The following is a 22,070-nucleotide window of genomic DNA, read 5'->3' as shown; positions in this document are numbered from 1 at the left end:
CCTAAGTGCTTGAAAGAGACAAGCAAGATTAACGAACAAATCCTGCTTTCAAAGACCTTGCATTGAGGTAACAATAAAAAAGAAAATAGTGGAATGACCCTACATGGCAGAATTAAACAAGGTCTAAATGAAAAATGTGGTACATTTTGTAAGTGCAGGGAAAAAAATTAAAACAGCTGGAAGGAGGGCCTAGTGTTAAAGCTTCATTTGGGGGGGGGGGATGGGCATGGGGCTTGAACTCTGGGCCTATGCACTGTGCCTGAGCTATTCAGCTCAAGGCTAGAATTCTACCACAGTGCCACTTCCGAGATCAGGTTTCTTTATGAAGAAAATATCTGAGCTGCAGCTTCGGAAATGACTAGGATTTGAGCAGCAGAGACTCAGAGAGGAAACTAAGCTGCAGAAACAATAAGCATGGTAGTCACAGAGGTACAGAGGGCCTGGAAGACACACCTTCGCTTTTACTTGTTGGCCCTTATAATAAATACCTGATATATAAGCAAAATGAAGCCTATTGCACAAAAAGACCTTTCTTAATACAATTTATCCCATTACCAATGACATTTGGTATTCTCCACTGGCTTTTTTTTTCCTAATAACTGATGATTCATAGGTTTAAAAAAATAATTTTACCAATGTGAATAGTGATCAAAGAAAAGGGTTTATAAAAGGCTTCTAGAAATAGTTTGAGAGGTGAGGCCTGTTCAAGATATAAAACTTTTGGTTTCTTTTAGTTTTCACTAGCTGACCCCCCCAGCTTTCCAGTCCTCTTCTCTTTGGTTTGAAGAAATGTTCTGTCTAAACCAACTCACTAGAGAATCTGTATTTTATTTCTTCAACAATCATTTCCCTCCAATAACTGAAGTAATGTAGACCCGCCCATTGAATAGTTTTGTACTGATCATGATGAGGTATGTGAAGATGCGGGAATCAAAGAAATTACCCAGTTTAAACCATGCCCCCCCTCCTTCCCCTCCCCTGCCATTCCAATGTCTGCTAGCCTACAGGAAAGCAACTCAAGGCCAGTTGAGGTGAAGGATGTTGTCAAAAGCATCCTTAAAGGAATTTACAACCCTGCTGCAGATCCAGGAGATGAAAATAACTAAGCCTGCTGAGTAGGAAGTAAGTCCATGACAAAATAAGTTTATGAATGCCTCAACTGTGCACTGCACTGGGCCAGGTCTCCTTAATAATCCACTTTATTCTGTGGATCTTTCGGGTTCTGTTTCATGTCCTTGTGGATATCATGCAAGTCAAAATGAAGGCTGGGAGAGATACCGTTTAGGCGATCAACAGGATGGTGCTTCCCTGTCAGTGATTTTACTCTTTGACTCACTATATGATTGGTATAAATTTGAGAATAAAGATGTTATGAAAAAAAGCACATGGTAATGCCACCTTTGGAAAATCATCATAGAGTGATGTAAAATAATGAAAGCTATATTAACCTGACACAATTGTACATGTGAACTTGTTTGCTCAATAACACCTGAATTATATGATCAATTACAAAAATATACATATGCTTGAGGCACATACTGGCAGATGAAAGACTCATCAATGGGTAGCCATATCCTTATAATGAGTTGAAAGCAGTTCAACTGATCACTTGAGTTGCTTGTTCTAAATTAGGCAGTAAAAAATCATATTATGAAAATTACTTAAAATGCAGCTGGATAGAAAAAAAAAGACCTTCAGCACTAAAATTATGTCTGAATTGTCCCTTAGACTGACAACCCCTAGTTCATGAGAGGTATGGCATACCAGGCTCTTGTGAAAATATAAAAATGTGATGATCTTATGACAAAAATGACATATCTATGAGTCAAAACCATGATTGCTTTAATAAGGACAGGCAGTCTTAATAGACAAGAAAATACCAAACTGATTAGAGAATCTGAGTGAAAAGAGCTGTCATACACAAAAATAAGGATAGGAAGCCTCACCCATTGGAGAAGGTATATAAGAGTCCCAAAGCAAGAACAGACATTGGAACCTCATCAACCTTCCAAGGAGCCAAAAGCCACCCCGACTCCTCCCAGACGCCATGGTTTGCTGTGTCCCCCGCTGCTGCAGTGTCCCCACCGGACCTGCCACCACCATCTGCTCCTCTGACAAATCCTGCCGCTGTGGAGTCTGCCTGCCCAGCACCTGCCCACACACCATTTGGCAACTGGAGCCCACCTGCTGTGACAACCGCCCCCCACCCTGCCACATCCCTCAGCCCTGTGTGCCCAGCTGCTTCCTGCTCAGCTCCAGCCTGCCCACCCCAAACCTGGAGACCCTCAACCTCACCACCTACACTCAGCCCTGCTGTGATCCCTGCCTCCCCCGCTGCTGCTGAGCCATGAACCCCTGGCTCTGATAGCCATCTACCCAGGGGCTCTCTGCTCAATGATTATTTGCATCAAGAGCTTATTGGAAGTGTAGTAGACCAGTTGACTAAGATATGAAAATCCGACTTTTGACTTTAATGGAAGAAAAGACTGAAAAACAAAATCTGGTTTATGATTATCTGACTAAATGATCACTTGGTTCATTTGGGGTTGTATTATCAAAATACTATCAAACAATGTCTTCTTGTTTCATGCTACTTTCTGGATTTTTCTCCCTATTGAGTCTTTCCATAAAGGCAAAATAATCTCTTAGTGGGATTTCTAATAAATTTTATTTTCCTTGTCATATGTGTTCTTTATTTATGTTAGAGTTTTCAGAGGTATTTCTTTATTTTTATTTTTAAAGATAAAGATGATTGTTTTAATTCTTTTGGAAAAAGTTTCCATTAAAGGAGTCACTTAGAACTGAACTGACTAACTTTACATTGGCTACATTTTATGTTCATTTTGATCTCCTTTTTTTTCCCAGATAAATATACTTTAGTGATGAGTCAACATTTACCTAATTTTTACCAGATGAGTCACATGTACTTAATCCTTAAAATAGTATTAATAGATGACAAAAATGAAGCTTTAAGAATTATTCAACATTTATAATGTCATAAAAATGAATATGAAAAGCAGAACTGTTGGCATACCTAGCTCAAAACCCAATTCTTTCTATCATATAATAAAGCCTCCAATATTAATAAAGACAGAAGATTTTTTGACCAAAACTATGATATCAATTTAAAATATGCAAGAGAAATTTGTTTTTTTATAAAAAACTTTTTCTTTAACCAAATTATCACACCCAATTATAATAGAAAAAGAATATGTTGACTTAAAGATTAATTTTGGCAGGTATATAGTCTTAAGATCTGGGTCTTTTAGTAAGCTAACCTCTTCCAATTTCCAGTTTCTTTAGAGAGACCTTAAAGCGATTAACTCTAATAGCAAGACACTACAAACTATTGGCCAACATATTACTATTAGCATAAGTTGGATGCCAGGGACCCACACCTGTAATCCTAGCTACTCAAGAGACTGTCTGAGAATTGGGATTCAAAGCCAATCTGGGCAGGAAAGTCCAGGAGAGTCTTATCTCTAATAATTATTCAGCAAAAAGCCAGCAGTAGAGGTTTGGCTCAAGTGGCCAACTTTGAGTAAATAAATAAACAAACAAACAGACAAATAAATAGTTAAATGGAGAATGCTTTGGATTCATGCCCCAATTCTGGCACAAACATATGTGTGTGTGTGTGCGTGTGTGTGTGTGCGTGTGTGTGTGTGTGTTCATATGACAACTGGCAACAGAAAATAGAATGCCAATACTTTTCAGGTGATAGTTAGGGAGCTGGAGCTAAAGTCTTTATTAAACACATTTTAATCCAATAGCTGACTTATTGTTAACTTACTGAATTTTGTCTTCATGTAGAGTATCCATTTCTGAGTCTAGAGGCAAAAAAGATATATGTGTGTGTTGCATACAATTGAACAGATGTCTATTTTTATATAGTACCTATATAACACAGATCAAAATCTCCCAACACAAATCAAAATCTGAATGAAGCATTGAAATAAAAGCCAAAAAGAATTCTTATAGGGAAGAGGGTCAGGCAAAGAAGAAGAGAAGCAAGTACTTCTAGGGCCTTCAACCCTGGAGAGGTTCCTCAGAGAATCCACAGGATACTGAGTAACTCTGAGGAGACAGTACTTAGAAGCTACAGTGAAGATGGCACACAACCTAGCATGTTACCAACAATAGATCTGACCTGTATTTCTCATGCAGTTCTCCTGTATTTCTTGGAACATTGCTCCTATGTTAGTACGATATTCTTGTTCTAGGAGTGTAAAGATCAAAGAAGTGCTATGATGTAAAATGCCCACAAGTTTCTTTTAAATCAAGGAAATGAGACAGGTTGTAACTATGACACATGTGTGTTGTATATGTTGTCAGTATGTGCCCATGTTCTGTGTTTCTTGCTCTGACTGAGAAGGAACAGCACACTGATACCAGGCTAGAGGAAAATCCAGATCCAGCGACTCCGTCTGAGGAGAAGCCAGGGGCCTGGGGTCTGAGCCCTCCAGATGATGCATTAGAAGATAAACTGACAGTAAGCAGGTCCCGCAGAGCAGCTGCTTAGTAAATCACAGAGGAACTGAAAAGTTTGGCTATTTTTAAGCTATAGGAAGTAGTCAGAAAATAATGAGAAATACATCGATCCTAAGGCAGTAGAAACCTAAAGCAAAGAGGCCTGGACTGGAACCAAAGTGAAAGACTGGAAGCAAGAACCAAGCAAACATATTTTACTTCTGTTTTTGTTTCACGATCAGTCCCTGGTTTGTGCTTCTGGTCACACATAGCCTCATTGACTATCAAAGATACAACTAAAACTAGACAAGTTCATGTGGTGTGTATGTGGGGGAGTAGATTTTTCAACACTGAAAATCAAAAATTATAGCAGTTTTACTGCTTTAGCTCCAAGGAAAAAAGATGGTGTTTTAAAAAACAGCACAACGTGTTTCACAGCTTGGGCACATGACTTAAACTTGCATTTCAATCACATAATGGGCAGCTCAACTCTAATAGAGCTTATATTTAGATCATAACAAGGGAGTCAGAGGCCCTCTTAGTCTAATTATCTGGAATTTCTAGACCTTACAGCCTCCTTTATAAACAAAGCAGAATAATGACTGGATCTCGAGATGACTGCAGAGAAAATGGGTTTTCAGATGGGTCTGCAATTCCTGTCAATAAAAATGATGAGTTTATCAACATAAACTTGATAGTCTTTATGACTTTCTATTCCATAAACAGAACTCTCATTTATAATTGAGGAAGAAAGATGTTTTACACAGACAATAACAATTCTTGTAATCTTTTATAGTAAACTGAAAGTAATATTGTATTCTGGATAAAAGAATATCTCTCTGCCATGAAATTCCAGTTTAAAAGTCTACAAGCCATGTTTCCTTTGCAATATTTCATTAAACTGTTAAAAATAGTTGTGCCCTTTTTCTTGATGTTTATGCTCTTAGAATCTAACCCTTTACTTATCAATTACAATGTATAATAGCAGTAACTGTAATCCTAGCTACTTGGGAGACTGAGAGCTAAAGATCACGGTTTGAAACCAGCCAGAGTAGAAAAGTACACAAGATACTTACCTCCAATTAACCAGCAAAAGGCACTAGATTTAAATAAACAAACAAACAAAGCCAAGTGAGAGCACCAAGCCCTGAATTCAAGCCCCACTACTGGCACAAAAGAAAAAGAAAACAGCAGCAATTTATAAGAAAGTATGTGTGATAAATTCCTCTACCAGAGTATGAGCTCCACACAAGTGAAAACATTTTACTTTGTTCACTGTGGTCTACTCAATATCTATCACAGAGCCTGACTTATGGGATGACCCACTCAATGTCTGTGAAATTAAAGCTCTACACAACGGCTGGAAGGTGTGCAATCTGGCAGATACTCATGCAAAGATAAAGCTGGAGGAAGTATTGGGGTACCAGTGGATGTGATGAATCCTCTCTTTCTAAGCAAAGCTGCAGAGAACTTTTAAAAATCCTTAAATGTATCAGTTTGCATGTCAGCCACTTTCTCTCCATGTAAATATGGACCTTTACTGGCCATGAACTATTAAGATAAATGTTCGCTGTTTCTTTTTTCTCAAGTACAAAATTAATTGAACACAATATTGGATTTCATTGCAATGGTATTTTGGTCATATTCACTTCCTTATGATTCTTTTAAGGCTGGTGTTTTGTTTTCTTTCACCTTTTCCCTCCTTTTTGACTGTGCTTTCTTTATTTTAACTTTGCCTTGAATTTTACCTGCAACTTATTTTGCTGATGATATTTATCTTCCCATACACTTTGTAGTTGTCCACGGATCTTAACTCTCCCCGCTTTTTCATAACTCACCACAACAAAAGTCATCTATCAAAAACTGATAGGAAACATTACACAGAATTGGAGGTGGGAATCATTTCCTCTCAAAAAGAACCATGACAAGATCCCGCTATACCATTCCTAGATATGTACCTGAAGGAATAAATGTCAGCAGACAGTAGAGATAACTGAGCACTCATGTTCATGCGAGCTAGCTGTACTCAGCTTATGGAGTTAAACTAAGTGTTTCATCAATGGATGAACTGATTAAAGAAATGTGATATATACATATATATATATATGGATGGATGGATGGATGGATACACACAATCAAGTATTACTGAGCTTTACCAAAGTGTGAAATCTTGTCACTTACAAGCAAATGAATAAACTATAAATCATCATGTGAAGCAAAATAAGCCAGATTCATAAAGGCAATCATTGCATACATATATATTATATATTATATATAATATGTAATTCTAGCATCATGGCCTCAAGCTCTCCTTTCCCTTAGACTTTGCAGACATCCATTAAAATTTCAGTTTCCCACAATTAGCAGTCAAAAAAAAAAAGCAAGTCAGTTTTCAACAGAAAGGTAAATAACCACAAACCTATGAAAGGATGTTCTGACTTAACTACTTCTGAGAGAACTATAAATTCATTTGTGAAACTTCATTTTTTTTAATCCATGAAGTTGGCAAATGCATTTAAGATATCTATAGGAGTTTTAGGGAAACAGAAATTCTCAATACAGTACAGCTAATGGGCATAGATATGTAGAAAACAATAGGCTAAGAAGAACCAATTTTTCCAGTATCAAAATATTGGAAATTGCTAGGTGCCAGTGGCTCATGCCTGTGATCCTATCTACTCAGGAAGCTGAGATCTGAGAACCAGGAAAAAATGAGGAAAGTCTGTCATACTGTTATTCTCATTTAGCCAGGAAAAAAGTCAGAAGTAGCTCAAGTATTGGCTTTGAGCAGAAAACACAGGAATATCACCTAGGCCCTGTGTTCAAGCTCCAAAACCAGCACACACAAAGAAAGGGAAATTAACATTCCACCCTATAATGCTATCTAATTTTCATTTTTGAGACAATTAGAGATGTGCACACTTATCCTCTATTTCTACAGCCATCAATATCCTAGATAAAAGTTGGAAAGAACCTAAATGTTTAATAGCATGAGTTGTTTTGTGAGTGTGTTACTACTGGGGACTTGAACTCAGAGTCTGGGCACTGTACCTAACCTTTATCAAACAAGGCTATCCACTCTTCCACTTGAGCCACAGCTCAACTTCTGGATTCTTAGTGGTTAATCGAAGGAAAGAGTTTCTGAAACTTTCTGGCCTGTGCTGACTTTGAACTGTGATCCTCAGAACTCCACTTCCTGAATAGTTAGCACTACAGATGTGAGCCACCAGTATCTAGATAATATAAACCTTCCTTCCTTCCTTCCTTCCTTCCTTCCTTCCTTCCTTCCTTCCTTCCTTCCTTCCTTCCTTCTTTCCTTCCTTCCTTTGTCCCTTGCTTCCTTGTTTCCTTGCTTGCTTGCTAGTCCTAGGGCTTAAACCCAGGGTCTGGGCACTGTCCCTGGGCCTGTTTGTGCTCAAGGCTAACACTCTACCACTTGACCTACAGGACCATTTATGGCCTTTTCTGATTTGTTTATTGGAGATAAGGGTCTCCTAGACTTTTCTGCCCAGGCTGGCTTCAAACCATAATCTTCATAATTCAGCCTCCTGAGTACCTAGGATTATAGTTTTGAGGCACTGTCACCTGGTCCTAGTTTTTAATGCATATAATATTTGATAAAATGCTGAAATGATGAGTATTGTTTTTAGTTTTTTTGATTGCATGTTGCTCACTAATTGTGATCTTCAAAAGCCTTTAACTTAAAGAAGGCAACTAAAATTAAGTTCAGCCTTTCAAAGCAAGACTACATCATCATACAAAAGGATAGGGGCAAAAGGCAGAGAGAACAAAAACATAGTTGCCGTGCCAAGGGGATTGTTCTGCCATGGTCCCCAGCAGGGGCTGGTAGCAGAATCGTCACAGAAGCCCTTAGCAACATCTCATAAAGCTTGTGTCCATGACAAATTGCAGGAGTAATCAGGGTGCATTGAGCAAGGAACTCAAATAAAAGTTAATTAAAAGAACAGAGACTCTTTACAAGCATCTAAATGTCAGACCAATTAGATAATGTGAACACCAACATAAACAAGAACCCGGAAAGAAGCCTCCTGGTGGGGCCCACACCCACTGGGGAGGGTATATAAGAGTCCCAAAGCAAGAACAGACATTAGAACCTCATCAACCTTCCAAGGAGCCAAAAGCCACCCCGACTCCTCCCAGACGCCATGGTTTGCTGTGTCCCCCGCTGCTGCAGTGTCCCCACCGGACCTGCCACCACCATCTGCTCCTCTGACAAATCCTGCCGCTGTGGAGTCTGCCTGCCCAGCACCTGCCCACACACCATTTGGCAACTGGAGCCCACTTGTTGTGACAACCGCCCCCCACCCTGCCACATCCCTCAGCCCTGTGTGCCCAGCTGCTTCCTGCTCAGCTCCAGCCTGCCCACCCCAAACCTGGAGACCCTCAACCTCACCACCTACACTCAGCCCTGCTGTGAGCCCTGCCTCCCCCGCTGCTGCTGAGCCATGAACCCCTGGCTCGGATAGCCATCCACCCAGGGGCTCTCTGCTCAATGTTCACCTGCCTCACCATGGCCCCCTCTGGTCAGTTCCTGTCATAGACAGAACCAACCAGAGTATTCCTGCTCACCTGCTCAGCACCTAGAACTAGAGGATTTTCTTCTAGAAGTTGGAACAGGGATGTCACTATCTCTCATGATACCTCTCCCCAAAACATCTTAAAAAATGAGAGACTTTCCATAACCAGGTAGCCATTATCTATACCCAATGTCATTTCAATTGGCAGCTAACTATAGGCTTCCCATCCTCTTCATATTAAAGTGTGCCTTTCTTTGGGGGATGGGAAATTCTATTTCCAATCTTGGGGTGGTCTCTTTCTGCAAATCGAGGATCTTCACACTCATCCTAATAAACTTCATGTCTCTGGAATAGCACCCATGTCTATAGTTCATTGTTTTTGTGGATTCATTAATTGTGTTTTAACTCATTTTTAAAGAAGAAATAGCCAGGCATCGCGGTACATACCTGTAATCCCAGCTTCTCAGGTAGGATGCTTATGGTATGAGAGAGACCCCAGACCAAATGTATGACAACCACCCTGAAAAATGACTGGTGCAACATAATGGCTGATGTGGCACAAGGCATGAGGCCCTGAGTACAGACATCAGTACCACCAATAATAGAGAAGTAATTAAGAAAAGGAAAACCCAGGGTCTGTGGGTGAAGGTGCACACTTCATCATCCCAGCTTAGGAGAAGGTGGAGGGAGGAAAATCACCATCCAAAGTTAGCCCTGGCAGGGAACACACACTCAAGATAAAAACACTGGATAGAGGGGCCGGGAGTTTGGCCTAGTGGTTAAAGTGCTTGCCTAGCATGCATGAAGACCTGGGTTTGATTCCTTGGTACCATATACATAGAAAAAAGCTGGAAGTGGTGCTGAGGCTCAAGTGGTAGAGTTCTAGCCTTGAGAAAGTCCAAGGACAGTGCTCAGGCCCTGAGCTCAAGCCCTGGACTGGCAAAAAAAAAAAAAAAAAAAAAAAAAAAAACAAAACATTGGATAGAGGGATTGTACTAAAAGCATTAAAAATAATGAAAATTAGGCAAAAGAATGTGTAGTTGGTTCACACACACACACACACACACACACACACACACACACACAAAACAACTATAATTAGCCCTCAAGGAATCAAACCTCAAGATAACACTTTACCATGACTAAAATGGTCTAAAATAATCATTTCTGATACCACCATATGATAGAGAAGATATGAGGAGCTAAAGGACTTTCAGATTATTGTGGGCAGTGTAAAATGGTCTAGCTCCTGTGAAGGTTCTGATCTAAAATTGTTCCTCAAAGGCTTCTGAGTGTTGAAGACTGGGTCCCAGCGGGCGGCGCTGTTGGGAGGTGGTAGAAAGTTTAGGAGGCCCTTGAAGGAGATACTATGACCTTGTCCCTTCCTCCTTCCCCCTCTCTAACTCTGCAACTCCCTCACTTTCCTTCCCTCCTTCTCTCTCCTTCCTCCTAACTCTCTCTTTCTCCCCCTCTTTCCCTCTCCCCCCACTTTTCTGGTCACCATAAACAGAGCAGATGTTTTCCAATATCACTCCACAGGCTGCAAGCAACAAGCCCAAGGTTCTGAAGCCTGAAACCTCTGCAAACATTAGCCAAAATACACCTTTCCTCCTTTGTAAGTTCTTATTGTAGGCATTTTATGGTAGAGGTCACACAGCCTTAGGATTTTGTAAATACGTATCTATTCTGAGACTCAACAATTCTATCATTAGGCACTGTACCTGAGAGAAAAGAAAACATATCTATAAAAGTATTTGTACAAGCATGTTACAAAAGTGTTATTGCTAATGACCTCAATTAAGAAACAATCCAAATGTTCAGCCAAAGGAGAATTCAATATAAAAAATATTTCAGCAATTAAAGAAAAAGAACAAGATACTGGCTCAATACGGGTATTACATTAAAAATATAATGCTAAGGAGAATAGAGGTGCAAAATTATGCAGACTGATTTTATTCTTTGGATTCAAGAATAGTAAAAAAATATCTATAGTGAGAGGAATTGGGAGCATATTTGCCTTTGAAAGATAGGGAGTAAGCAAGAAAAGGTACAAGGGAACTTTTTACTGTAATAGATTATGTTAATGTCTTCCAGTGGGGTCGCTGTCATATGGCTATATCCATCTGTTAAAACTCCATTAATCCAGGTAAACTTTATCTCAATCAAACACACATTAAAGGGGCTCATGTCTATAAACCTACTCAGGTGGCTGAGATCTGAGGACCAACCATGAGACGCCTATTTTCAAGTAACCAGCAAAAAGCCAGAAGTGGACAAGTGGCTCCAGTGGCAGCGTTACAGCTAGGAGCCAAAAAGCCAAGTGAGGAGCCTGAAGTTAAGAGTTCAAATCTCCTACTAGCAGAGATCTGCAATAGAGCAAAATCTTGATACATAAGGCCATATAGTATGAAGCTAATTGAAAGGACCTCCAGGATATTGAAACAAAAGCCATATAACGAATGATTGTTGTCCTTAATGTACTATGTTGTCTCTCATCTCCTTTGCTGTCCCTTGGGTATCTCATATTGTTACAGTATCTCACTTTGTTATCTGATATATTGAATTTATTTGTATTTGATTATTTGAAATTTGATAGGGAAGGGGGGAAAACCAAGACGGGTGGGGGGGAGGGTAATGGGTACCAAGACATGTGAAAGGGTATCAATGTATGTGAATTAATGCACCTTCTATCTGGCAAATATCATGTAACCCTTTTATTAATTACAATAAAAAATATATAAAAAAAGAATTCAAGCCTCAATTCCAGCAGAAGGAGGGGGGAGGGGAAGGAAGAGAAGACAGGAGGAAAGAAGGAGAGGAGAAGAGGAAGAATGGGGAAAAGAGGGAAGCATTATTTGGAGACGATACTTGGCAGTAGAACACACAGATACTATTTTCCTTCTTTATGGTGAAGACTGAGTAAGGCCCAAAGTGCTGCATAACCAATAAAATTATATTACAGCTCATCAGTAATACTGTTAAATCTAGAATGAGAAAGCTGTGAGCACGAGGACAGTATTCCTCATCCTCCAGCAACTTTCCTTGAGTTAGCTTCTTCTGAATGAACGACATAGAAAGCCTCTGTTAAGCTAAGTGGATTTACTTTAAGCCAATATTTATTATGTCCATGGCTGGGGACAAGAAGATAATTAAGATACGTGTGGGGGGGTGGGGGGGGTGGCTCAAGTAGTGGAGCACTTACATGTGTGAGGCACTGAGTTCAATTCAAGTACTGGAAAAAAAGAGAAAGAGGGGGAGGGGAAAGAGGAGGAGGCATGTAGTAATAAAAAAATAAAAATAGTTATGTCTCACATCCATATATACCTGGTATTGCACCAGAAATTTTATCTAATGGGACTGGGGTTAGAATGGTTCCATACTTTTCATTTTCATGAAGTTAAAGCCTTCACAAAAGAAGCAAACTCCATGTCTCAGGAGCTAAGACTTCTGTGGCTTCCTTATTCATCTTCTGAAGTACAATCAGTGAAGGCATCCTGAAAGATATTCCTTAGAATTTGTATTTCACTTGGATCAGAAATACAAGTAAAGATATAAGCACCGAAGGTTCATGCCATAACCCTAAATACTTGGGAGGCAGAGATCAAGAGGATTGTGGATTGAGGCCAGTTCAGGAAAGGAAATGTGTGTGAGACCCTGTCTCAACCAATTAAAAAGCAGAGTGCGGGCAGGGAGTTTGGCCTAGTGATAGAGTGCTTTGTCTAGCATGCACGAAGACCTGGGTTCAATTCCTTGGTACCACATACATAGGAAAAAAAAAGCCAGAAATGGTGCTGGGGCTCAAGTGGCAGAGCTTTAGCCTTGAGAAATCCCAAGGACAGTGCCATGGCCCTGAGTTCAAGGCCTAAGACTGGCAAAAAAAAAAAAAAGCAAGGCGCAATTGTGCACCCGTCATCCTGGCTACTTAGGAAGTGTAACTAGGAAGAATGCGATGGCAAGATTGCAAGGCAGAAAGCAAAACCCAAGTCCAAACCTAATAAAAGCCAAAAGATAGCTCAAGGGAGTCCGTGGTAGATTGTGTATGCAATACACATAACTCTTGGATTTGATTCCTTTCTCTTCTAAAAAACAAAACCCTTCAAAGTATACAAATAGTAAAACCACTTGAAAGATGAGGCATACCAAATATGGACAAGCATAGTTTCAGGAAATTGGAAATTATGATGTAAACTCTTGATAACCAATTTATAGTTTGATTCACACAGGCATGAATTGTTCTTATAGTAATATAAATTAACTTTATCCATCTATACAGGAGATACGTTTCTCTCACATGCACACACACATCCACATGCACACATATACATATGTACATACACATATACACACACATGCATGCATGCACATGCATACACACGCACATATGCACACATATACATGTACATATATATACATCTTTGAGCACACATGCATACAAATACACACATGCATACGTACATGCACCATTTAAACCACTACATATCTTGGTTCTCTGCCATGAAGTATATGGTTTAAGATCACAAAAAAAAAAAAGCCTTGCAAATTTGCAAAGCACAGCAACCGTTCTCATGATGGGGCACAAATACGTAGCACCTCATGAGTTTAACAGCAGTCTTAAGAAGCAGACACCAGCAGTCAATGTGCAGAAGCAAAATGGTCGAGAGCAACATCTTCCTCATCTGTAGTAAGTTGTACCGACAATAATTACAAACGGGTCCATTTCCCCTCTCTCTCTCTCTCTCTCTCTCTCTCTCTCTCTCTCTCGCTCTCTCGCTCTCTCGCTCTCTCGCTCTCTCGCTCTCTCGCTCTCTCGCTCTCTCGCTCTCTCGCTCTCTCTCTCCTTATTCTGTCCAAAGAACCATGCTTGCCACGACCCTCGTTTGAAGTGAGTCAAGTGATGCCACCCCTGGGAAGAATGGTGTTGGGTCCTGATTTAGTAACCTGGAGTTAGTTGTCTTTTTATGAGGCATAAAACTCTTCCTCCGTACATAACACTAATGAGATGGTTGCAGGTACACTGACAGCACAGCCATGGAACAAACATCTGGTGTCACCTGTGAGCACCCATTTGGGGGGCTATATAAAGGTCCCCGGGCAGGAAGCGGCAGTCTTGGGCGTGAAGGGCAGCAGAGGAAGCAGCCGGCGTCTGCGGTTCACAGGTTCACAGCAGTCTGAGAATGGCTTCCGACGGTGCCCCCCAGGGCTGCCCTGCAGGGTCCTGTGTCCAGGCTGCCCCAGGTGCCCATCCCTCATCCACATGTCAGACTCCAAGCTTCCTCTGCAGGTCTCACCTGACACCCTGCTACTATGCAGGGAGCTGCTGTCCCAGCCCCTGCTCGGTAGGGAGCTGTGCTTGGTGTGAGGAGGGGGCATTCAACAGCAACGAGAAGGAAACCATGCAGTTCCTGAACGACAGGCTCGCCAGCTACCTGGAGAAGGTGCGCAGCCTGGAGGAGGCCAACGAGGAGCTGGAGAGCAGGATCCGCGAGCAGTGTGAGCCAGAGGCCCCGGCCCTGTGCCCGGATTACCAGTGCTACTTCAACACCATCGAAGAGCTCCAGCAAAAGGTTCGTGTCTCCCTGTCGGCTTCCTTCCTCTTCATACCACGAGCCAAAGGGAAGAGGAAATTCCAAGAGCTGAGGTCCTAGGCAGGAGAGGGCACTGGGCTAAAAGCACTCCTAAGGACTGAGGGACCGTGAAAAAGCCTGTGTGCTTTTGTCATTCCAAAGAATGGAAGAAAACTCTGTTATTATATCTAAAATCACCCCCATATGTGACACTGCGTAGTTATACTTTTTTTTCAAATGAATATTGGATGTTACCTTTTGTATTTCATGTAGTAATTATTTTACTTTCTTTTATGTATTCATTTAGTGTGTGTGTGTGTGTGTGTGTGTGTGTGTGTGTGTGTGTGTGTACCAGGGCTTGAACTCAGGGCCTAGGTGTCATTCCTTAGCTTTTTTGTTCAAGGCTGACACTCAACCGCTTACACAATGCCTCCACTTCTGGCTATTTAATGGTTGATTGGAGGGAAGAATCTTAAAGCCTTCCTGGCCAAGATGGCTCTTGACTGTAATCCTCAAGACCTCAGCCTCCTTGAGTAGTTAGGATTACAGGTATCAGCACCAGGGCAAAGCTTAATTATTTTCTTATTATACTAATCATTTTCTATTAGCATACATGAGGCTACAGAAACAATGCAAACCATTCAAAACACTTTACAGTATTCAACTGCCAAAGAAGATGGCAAAAAGGTATTAGACCATTTGAATGCTAAGCCTTTTATTTCTATATTTTGTTTCTAAATTTGCACTGTGGGGTTTCCCCTCCTTTCGTGTAGTAACATAGTCAATTAGAACAATGTATTGAAAATAATTTTGTATTTTTCTTACAAAGTCTCTCTTTTTTTTTTACAAAGGTTTTTATAACGTACCTAATGGCATGGCTTCAAAGGTTTACATTTTAGGGTTATTTTTAAAGACTCATTTATTCATATAACACTTATCTCTCAGCTCTTATGCACGAAGGCAGAGAATTCTAGACTTGCTGTTCAGCTTGACAACTGCAAACTGGCTGCTGATGACTTTAGGTCAAAGTAAGTATAATTTTACTTTAAAATGTTCTTTACGTAACTTTTTTGTGCCAACCTCGGGGGCTGGTTAAGGCCGGTGCTCTACCACTTGAGTCGCACCGATTACATAACATTTTTTTTGAAAGTGAAAAATTCTAGGGCTGGGTAGGGAGCCCAAATGAAACATTGTTTTAGAATGTCAAGGAAATGTGGCTTCCTGAGCCCACATGTCACTCACCAGTGTCCCCTGCCCCCACCCCCAGCACTAGCTACATGTGTACTGTCTATGTCTGTCTTGCCATGAAAGGTACGAGAGTGAGTTGTCCCTTCGCCAGCTGGTGGAGTCGGACATCAGTGGCCTGCATGGGATCCTAAGCGAGCTGACCCTGTGCAAATCGGATCTGGAGGCCCACGTGGAGTCTCTGAAGGATGATCTCCTCTGCCTTAAGAAAAGCCATGATGAGGTGAGCAGTGGGCCAGTGCCTGAGGGCGGTGAGAATAAGAATGTGAAGCTAGTAGGTTCCGCGTGTGTAGACTGGACCTGAGCAGATGCTGCTGCAGCTGGAGTCACCTTTCTCCACTCCCTACATAGCTCATCATTTCTAGTCTCTGAAGGAAGCTATGATACACACTGCATGTTATTGTATGTGCCATGCTCTGCCCCTGCCACTGTCAGGAAAGGCTTGACTAATTCCAGGAATAGCTGTCCCTTAGTTTATCTTTTGCCACCTGTAACTTTTTTTTTCCTTTTTTTCTTTTCTTTCTTTTTTCTTTTTCTTTCTTTTTTGGCCATTCTTGGGGCTTGAACTCAGGGCCTGGGCACTGTCCACGAGCCTCTTTTGCTCAAGGCTAACACTCTACCACTTGAGCCACACAGCGCCACTTCCAGCTTTTTCTGTGCATGCGGTACCTAGGAGTCAAACCCCAATCTTCTTGCATGCTACTTAAGCACTCTACCACTAGGCCACACTCCTGGCCCCCACCTGTAACTCTTAGAGTATAAAAACTGAGCTGATGCACCCAGTGAAGTCCATTCAAAAATGAAGATAAAGATTTAAGCAATATTTGAGGGACTTGCGATCAAATATCCTGCATTTGGAAGACTATTTTAAAATCATTAAGTATACAATTATCCTACACTGAGGAAACTGGAAATGAAAACCTGAAGGTATATTTATAAATTGATTTTGTAAAGTACATTTACAAATTGAAATAAAATACTTTTTTCTCCTTGAAGAGGAGTTGACAAAAATAATCCTATTAAAACATAGTGTCAGGACTTTTGTAAGTTTCTGGAGGGGATTGATGTTTGCTTTGTTTTTTTTTTTTTAATGCCAGTACTGGGGCTTGAACTCAGGGCCTGAGCACTGTCCCTGATCCCTTCTGCTTGAGGCTGTGCTCTACAACTTCAGCCACAGCTTTGTTTCTGGCTTTTTAGTGGGGTGATGGTAGATGAGAGTCTCATGGATTTTCCTGCTTGGGGTGGTTCCAAGCCATGGTCCTCAGGTCTCAGCCCCTCCTATAGCTAGGATGATAGGGATAAGCCACCAGGCCCAGTTATGTTCTGCATGCTTAGATTTATTATTCTGCACCAAACAAGAGCCCTCTAGGAAAGGTACAATGATTCTACCCATTTCACAGAAGAAACGGAGACTCTTCTCAATGTTGAAATGAGCTTTAGTGTAGGCAACCTGAATCAAAATTCCCTATGCTCACCCGCTGTTCCCCCAAAACAAAATGAGATGCTGTTGGCTGTCACACTGACATTTTCTCCTCTCAGGAGGTCAGCGTGCTTCGTGAGCAGCTCGGAGACCATCTCAGCGTGGAGCTGGACACTGCCCCCACCATGGACCTCAACAAGGTCCTGGATGAGATGCGCTGTCAGTATGAAACGGTGCTGGCCAACAACCGCAGAGATGCAGAAGAATGGTTCGCTGCTCAGGTAAGCAAGGGCCACCAAAGGGAGAGCCAGGCTTTAGGATCTGCATCTGCCTCAAGATCTCTAACGAGACCTGTGTTTCAGACAGAAGAGCTGAGTCAGCAGCAGTTATCCAGCGCCCAGCAGCTGCAGGGCTGCCAGACAGAGATGCTGGAGCTGAAGCGGACAGCCAACACCCTGGAAATTGAGCTCCAGGCGCAGCAAAACCTGGTACGTGATGTCAACACAGGTTCAATCTGGCCACACTGAGACCCCGTGCTCCCTTTTTGCCACAAGGCTCAGGGGGAGAGACCCAAAGTTCATGGGGACAGGTTTGGATTTCCAGGTTACAAAGGTGACATTTTCTTGCCTTTCCTAAGTTACTGACAGATCCACAACTTGTGATGTCCCCTAGGTGCCTCGTCTTCCCTTCTAGAGCTAAGCATGACCCTGAAACACCCCAGAGACAGGGAAGGGAGCAAGGCAAAATGAGAGAGCAGCCTCTAATGCACAATGACATCTGAATTCTCTTTCAATCTTGAGCAGTTTTCCAGGCTCGCCATAAAACAAAGAATCCTAGCCAAACATTTTATCCTACAATCATCAACGTTTCCAAGGACCCATAATCCCAACTAGAGCCTTTACTGCATCCGGCTACACACAGAGAACAACAATCGTGTAGTCAAGGTCAGGTACTGAGGCGTGAACCATATTGAATCCTGGAACTCCTCAAGGAAGAGTAAGCTGAGGGGGGCCGGGAGTGTGGCCTAGTGGTAGAGTGCTTGCCTAGCATGCAGGAAGACCCAGGTTTGATTCCTTAGTACCACATATATAGAAAAGCCAGAAGTGGTGCTCAAGTGGTAGAGCTCTAGCCTTGAGGAAATCCCAAAGACAGTGCTCAGGCCCTGAGTTTCAATCCCCAGGACTGGCAGACAGAGAGAGAGAGAGAGAGAGAGAGAGAGAGAGAGAGAGAGAGAGAGAGAGAGAGAGGGAGAGGGAGAGGGAGAGGGAGAGGGAGAGGGAGAGGGAGAGGGAGAGGGAGAGAGAGAGAGAGAGAGAGAGAGAGAGAGAGAGAGGGAGCGAGAGAGCTGAGCATTCATCTTAGTAGATGTATAATTCAATTCAAATCCCATACTAAATTTACAGGGCATGCACCTTCAATATCATTATTTCATACATGAAGCTCATGCTATGTAATTTGCACATGGTCCTGTAATTCTAAGTAGAAGCTATATCTAAATTCTACTCCAAACCCTCTTTGCTTACAACTACACCATCCCAGACGCTGCCTGCCAGAAATCCAGACTCAGGCTCCTCCCAAATGCAATCCAACTTTGAGCTATGCAAATAAGTGCTAGATAGTCAAAGACACTTTGCTGAACCTAATAGCCATGTTTACAATACTCTAAAATTTTCTAGGCACTGTTCTAAGTGTTCTCCAAATATTTGTGCATTTGATATTATGAGATGGGAAATTTGCACCCCCATTAAATGTAAAATAAAATTGAAGTTCAGAAAAGCAGAGTGATTTTCTAAGTTCAAAGAGCTAGGAAAGGCTACAGCAAGGGTGTGCAAACCGGCCCACTAGACCCAGCAGCTATATGCTGCAGGGTTTGGTAGACAAAGTCCTCCTCTTACAGACTGAATCTCTGGAATGTACAGCAGCAGAAACAGAGGCCCAGTACAGCACCCAGCTGGCCCATATGCAATGTCTGATTGACAGTGTGGAGAACCAGCTGGCTGAGATCCGCTGTGATCTAGAGAGGCAGAACCAGGAATACGAGGTACTGCTGGACACGAAAGCCAGGCTTGAGTGTGAGATCAACACGTACCGAGGCCTGCTGGAGAGTGAGGACAGCAGGTAAGTTCCACAATTACGTACGAAAACTCAACGAAGAGCTGATGTAGGAAAATCCTGTTTCCGCGAGGCCTTCCCAGAGTCAGACCTCCCTAATGTGTTTAGAAAAAAAATATTTTTTAAGGAAAAGCCAAAGGGCACAGTGAGTGGCTCATGTCTGTACTCCTGTCAACCTAGGAGGCAGAGATCAGAGGATCCCAGTCTGAGGCCCCTATCTTTACCAATAGCTATGGTAGTACATGCCTGGAATGCCACTTATACTGAATGTTAACTAGGTACATCAAACATCAGGCCAGCATGAAAAAAGTGTGAGACCCCAGTAGAAAAGTACCTAAGGCAGAAAATGGGGGGCTGGGAGGTGACTCAGTGGGCTGAGTCTCTGCCTAGCAAATGAGAAGCCTGAAGTGAAAACCCTAGTACCACAAAAACAAAATTTTCTTTTTGCAAGTAGATGATTTGTAATTATGAAAAAAATTAATAGAGATAAAATGGCTGAGTCTTAGCACATGACATTGGAAAAGTTCTAAGTCTTTGGAAGTCCTATAGCAAAAACATTTTCATCTTTAACATTTCATGCTTCTGGTATATTTTTCCTCCTAATTTTCACCAAAGGGGAATCAGGGCACATCTGAGCTGATACTTTATGAGATGAAGAAGACACATGCACTGATTCTAGCCACTGCTCCAGTGCACATGAGATGAGTCTAGAAAATGAAATGAGGTGGTTTTTTTGGCAGTTTTCTATGGAATATAATTTGTGGGCTAAAATTAATGTTCTAGGTTGGCATTTTACTAAGGTGACTTTATTAAGCTGAATCTCACACTGATTTTCCCCCAGGCTCACCAGTAACTCATGCTCTACAACACCCATGTCAAGTAATGCTTGTGAACCGTGCACAGCCTATGTGATTTGCACAGTAGAAAACTGTTGCTCATGAAAGCTGCACCACCAGCACTGGAAAGGTGCTGAAGAGCCAAAGCCATCAGTGTCCTAGGCTCAGGGGTGGCTTCCACCAAGGACATCCAATCCAGAAACTCAAGTCCTTTGACCACTACACCCTACCCTTCTCCTCTAGTCATCTGGGCATATTGATTCTTTAACCTTTTCTCCAAGCTCATTTGTGGAATTCTGGGTTCCCATGAACTTTCTTACTAATCTCCCCCAAAACAAGTATTTCATCCATTTATCATATAAATACAGTCCTGTGGCTCATTGTCCTTGAACTAGTAGCTAATTAGCCAGGCACAGGTGATTCACACCTGTAATCCTAGCTACTCAGGAGGCTGAGATCTGGGGATCAAAGTTCTAGGCCAGTCTGGAGAGGGAAATATGTGAGACTCTTATCTCCAATTAACCAGCAAAAAAAAATAGCTAGAAGAAGAGAAGGGAAGGGAAGGAAAGAAACAAAGAGAAGAGAAGAGAAAAAAAGAAGAAACCAAAAGAAATAATAGTCAATTAATGGCAGGGGAGTTTTCTAAATCCAATACTGTGGGTTGAATTTAAATAACAGGATTAAAATATTTTAGCTCCTCAAATGCAAATAGATATATGAATCCATGCAAAATATTGTATATCATAGAAGATAATTGTATGTGCTTTCTCAAAGGAAATTTAGAAATAAAATACAGTACAATTATATTTACTGCTTTAAACATAGAAGAACTAGCTTCTTTGTTTTAAATTTGATATATTGGAGGGAACTTGTACTTCCATCTCTCAAGCATCCATCCTCAACAATTTTAGGCAACTTTCAGTTTTCATTCTTGAAAATTATTTTTCCACATAGTTGTAGTTATACTTACATATGCATACAAGTTGAATCGTTTGCTTTTCTTTTTTTCACATGTGTCACTTAAGATTTTTTTCAGACCTAATATTCCACTACTAACTGTTAAGTCTAGGGGCTTTAGTTAGCATGTGGGTTTTAAAAGAATTCACCAAGAGTCAGAATAGCAGACAAGGAGATTCAAGGAAAATTCTTAGCTATGAGCCCCAATAATATCCAAAAGAAAATTATCTACTTCTGACATGGAATGAGAGACATGGGCAAACATGACCACGCCAGAAAGGAAGTATAGGGGCATGGAAAGGAAAGACCAAATGAAAGAAAGACCCAAATCTAGTCAACAAGAAATCCTGTAACTCTGTGTCCAGCGCCCCAGGCACATGGTGCCATAATGCAAACTCCATTGGGCTTGGGCCGCCCCTTAAAGCCTTGCCACTTATAGCCCATGTGACCTTTTTCAGCTTTCCTGGAATGTTTCATGTTTCTGGCTTCTCTAGCTTCCTGGAATTTCCATTGCTTTTTTGGCTCTACCCTCACAGCTCCAGGGTTCACCTCCTCAGGGGCTGCCTGCATGGATGCTACCTATTAATGCCTCATCTCCTTGCCTTTCTTTGACGTGAGTGAACACCTCCATGACTCTTGCATTCTTTATGCCTCTATAACCAGCATCACATGAATGATGCCAAGGTCTCTCAACTCAAAGAAGAGGCATAATCATAATGGTTAATATAGGTTAAAAGCAAAGTCAAGGTTTCAGATATGAACACCTCTGACATAGCACGCTCCTGATCTAACAAGAAATGTTGTGAGAATGCTCAAAACAAAATACTTTGCCCATAAGTAAACTCATGAGGTACTGACCAAACACACTTATGCCTCTAATCGCAAAACTGGGAAGGAAGGCCAGCATCTGGTGCTAAATATCACAAGT

At 41.6% G+C, this 22,070-nt stretch overlaps 3 protein-coding genes across 3 annotated transcripts; all 3 read left to right on the top strand.

Annotated features, from left to right (window-relative positions):
- Positions 1-2,047: 2,047 nt before the first annotated feature.
- Positions 2,048-2,474, top strand: LOC150051740 (keratin-associated protein 3-3-like). Its single transcript, XM_090351709.1, has one exon. The coding sequence runs from the start codon at positions 2,048-2,050 to the stop codon at positions 2,342-2,344; it is 297 nt and encodes a 98-aa protein (XP_090207835.1). The 3' UTR covers positions 2,345-2,474.
- A 5,925-nt stretch (positions 2,475-8,399) lies between these two features.
- On the top strand, positions 8,400-9,349 carry LOC150051739 (keratin-associated protein 3-3-like). Its single transcript, XM_090351708.1, has one exon. The coding sequence runs from the start codon at positions 8,637-8,639 to the stop codon at positions 8,931-8,933; it is 297 nt and encodes a 98-aa protein (XP_090207834.1). The 5' UTR covers positions 8,400-8,636; the 3' UTR covers positions 8,934-9,349.
- A 4,833-nt stretch (positions 9,350-14,182) lies between these two features.
- On the top strand, positions 14,183-20,290 carry Krt40 (keratin 40). The gene is made up of 7 exons (XM_090351707.1): positions 14,183-14,572; positions 15,518-15,600; positions 15,884-16,040; positions 17,357-17,518; positions 17,600-17,725; positions 19,135-19,355; positions 20,191-20,290. Exons 1-7 carry the CDS (start codon positions 14,183-14,185, stop codon positions 20,288-20,290), a joined length of 1,239 nt encoding a protein of 412 aa, XP_090207833.1.
- Positions 20,291-22,070: the final 1,780 nt, after the last annotated feature.

Source organism: Megascapheus bottae, chromosome 17, assembly GCF_031878675.1.
Source record: "Megascapheus bottae isolate mThoBot1 chromosome 17, mThoBot2.hap1, whole genome shotgun sequence".
Lineage (NCBI taxonomy): Eukaryota > Metazoa > Chordata > Mammalia > Rodentia > Geomyidae > Megascapheus > Megascapheus bottae.
Note: the sequence above shows the minus strand (reverse complement) of the source record. Positions and strands in the feature narration are given on the sequence as shown.

Bases quoted from the DNA above. Each gene is read 5' to 3' on its own strand.
- LOC150051740 (XM_090351709.1), top strand. From the start codon at position 2,048: ATGGTTTGCTGTGTCCCCCGCTGCTGCAGTGTCCCCACCGGACCTGCC.
- LOC150051739 (XM_090351708.1), top strand. From the start codon at position 8,637: ATGGTTTGCTGTGTCCCCCGCTGCTGCAGTGTCCCCACCGGACCTGCC.
- Krt40 (XM_090351707.1), top strand. From the start codon at position 14,183: ATGGCTTCCGACGGTGCCCCCCAGGGCTGCCCTGCAGGGTCCTGTGTC. The intron at 15,601-15,883 runs GTAAGTATAATT...TTGCCATGAAAG, and splicing joins GCTGATGACTTTAGGTCAAA to GTACGAGAGTGAGTTGTCCC. The intron at 19,356-20,190 runs GTAAGTTCCACA...ATTTTCCCCCAG, and splicing joins CTGGAGAGTGAGGACAGCAG to GCTCACCAGTAACTCATGCT.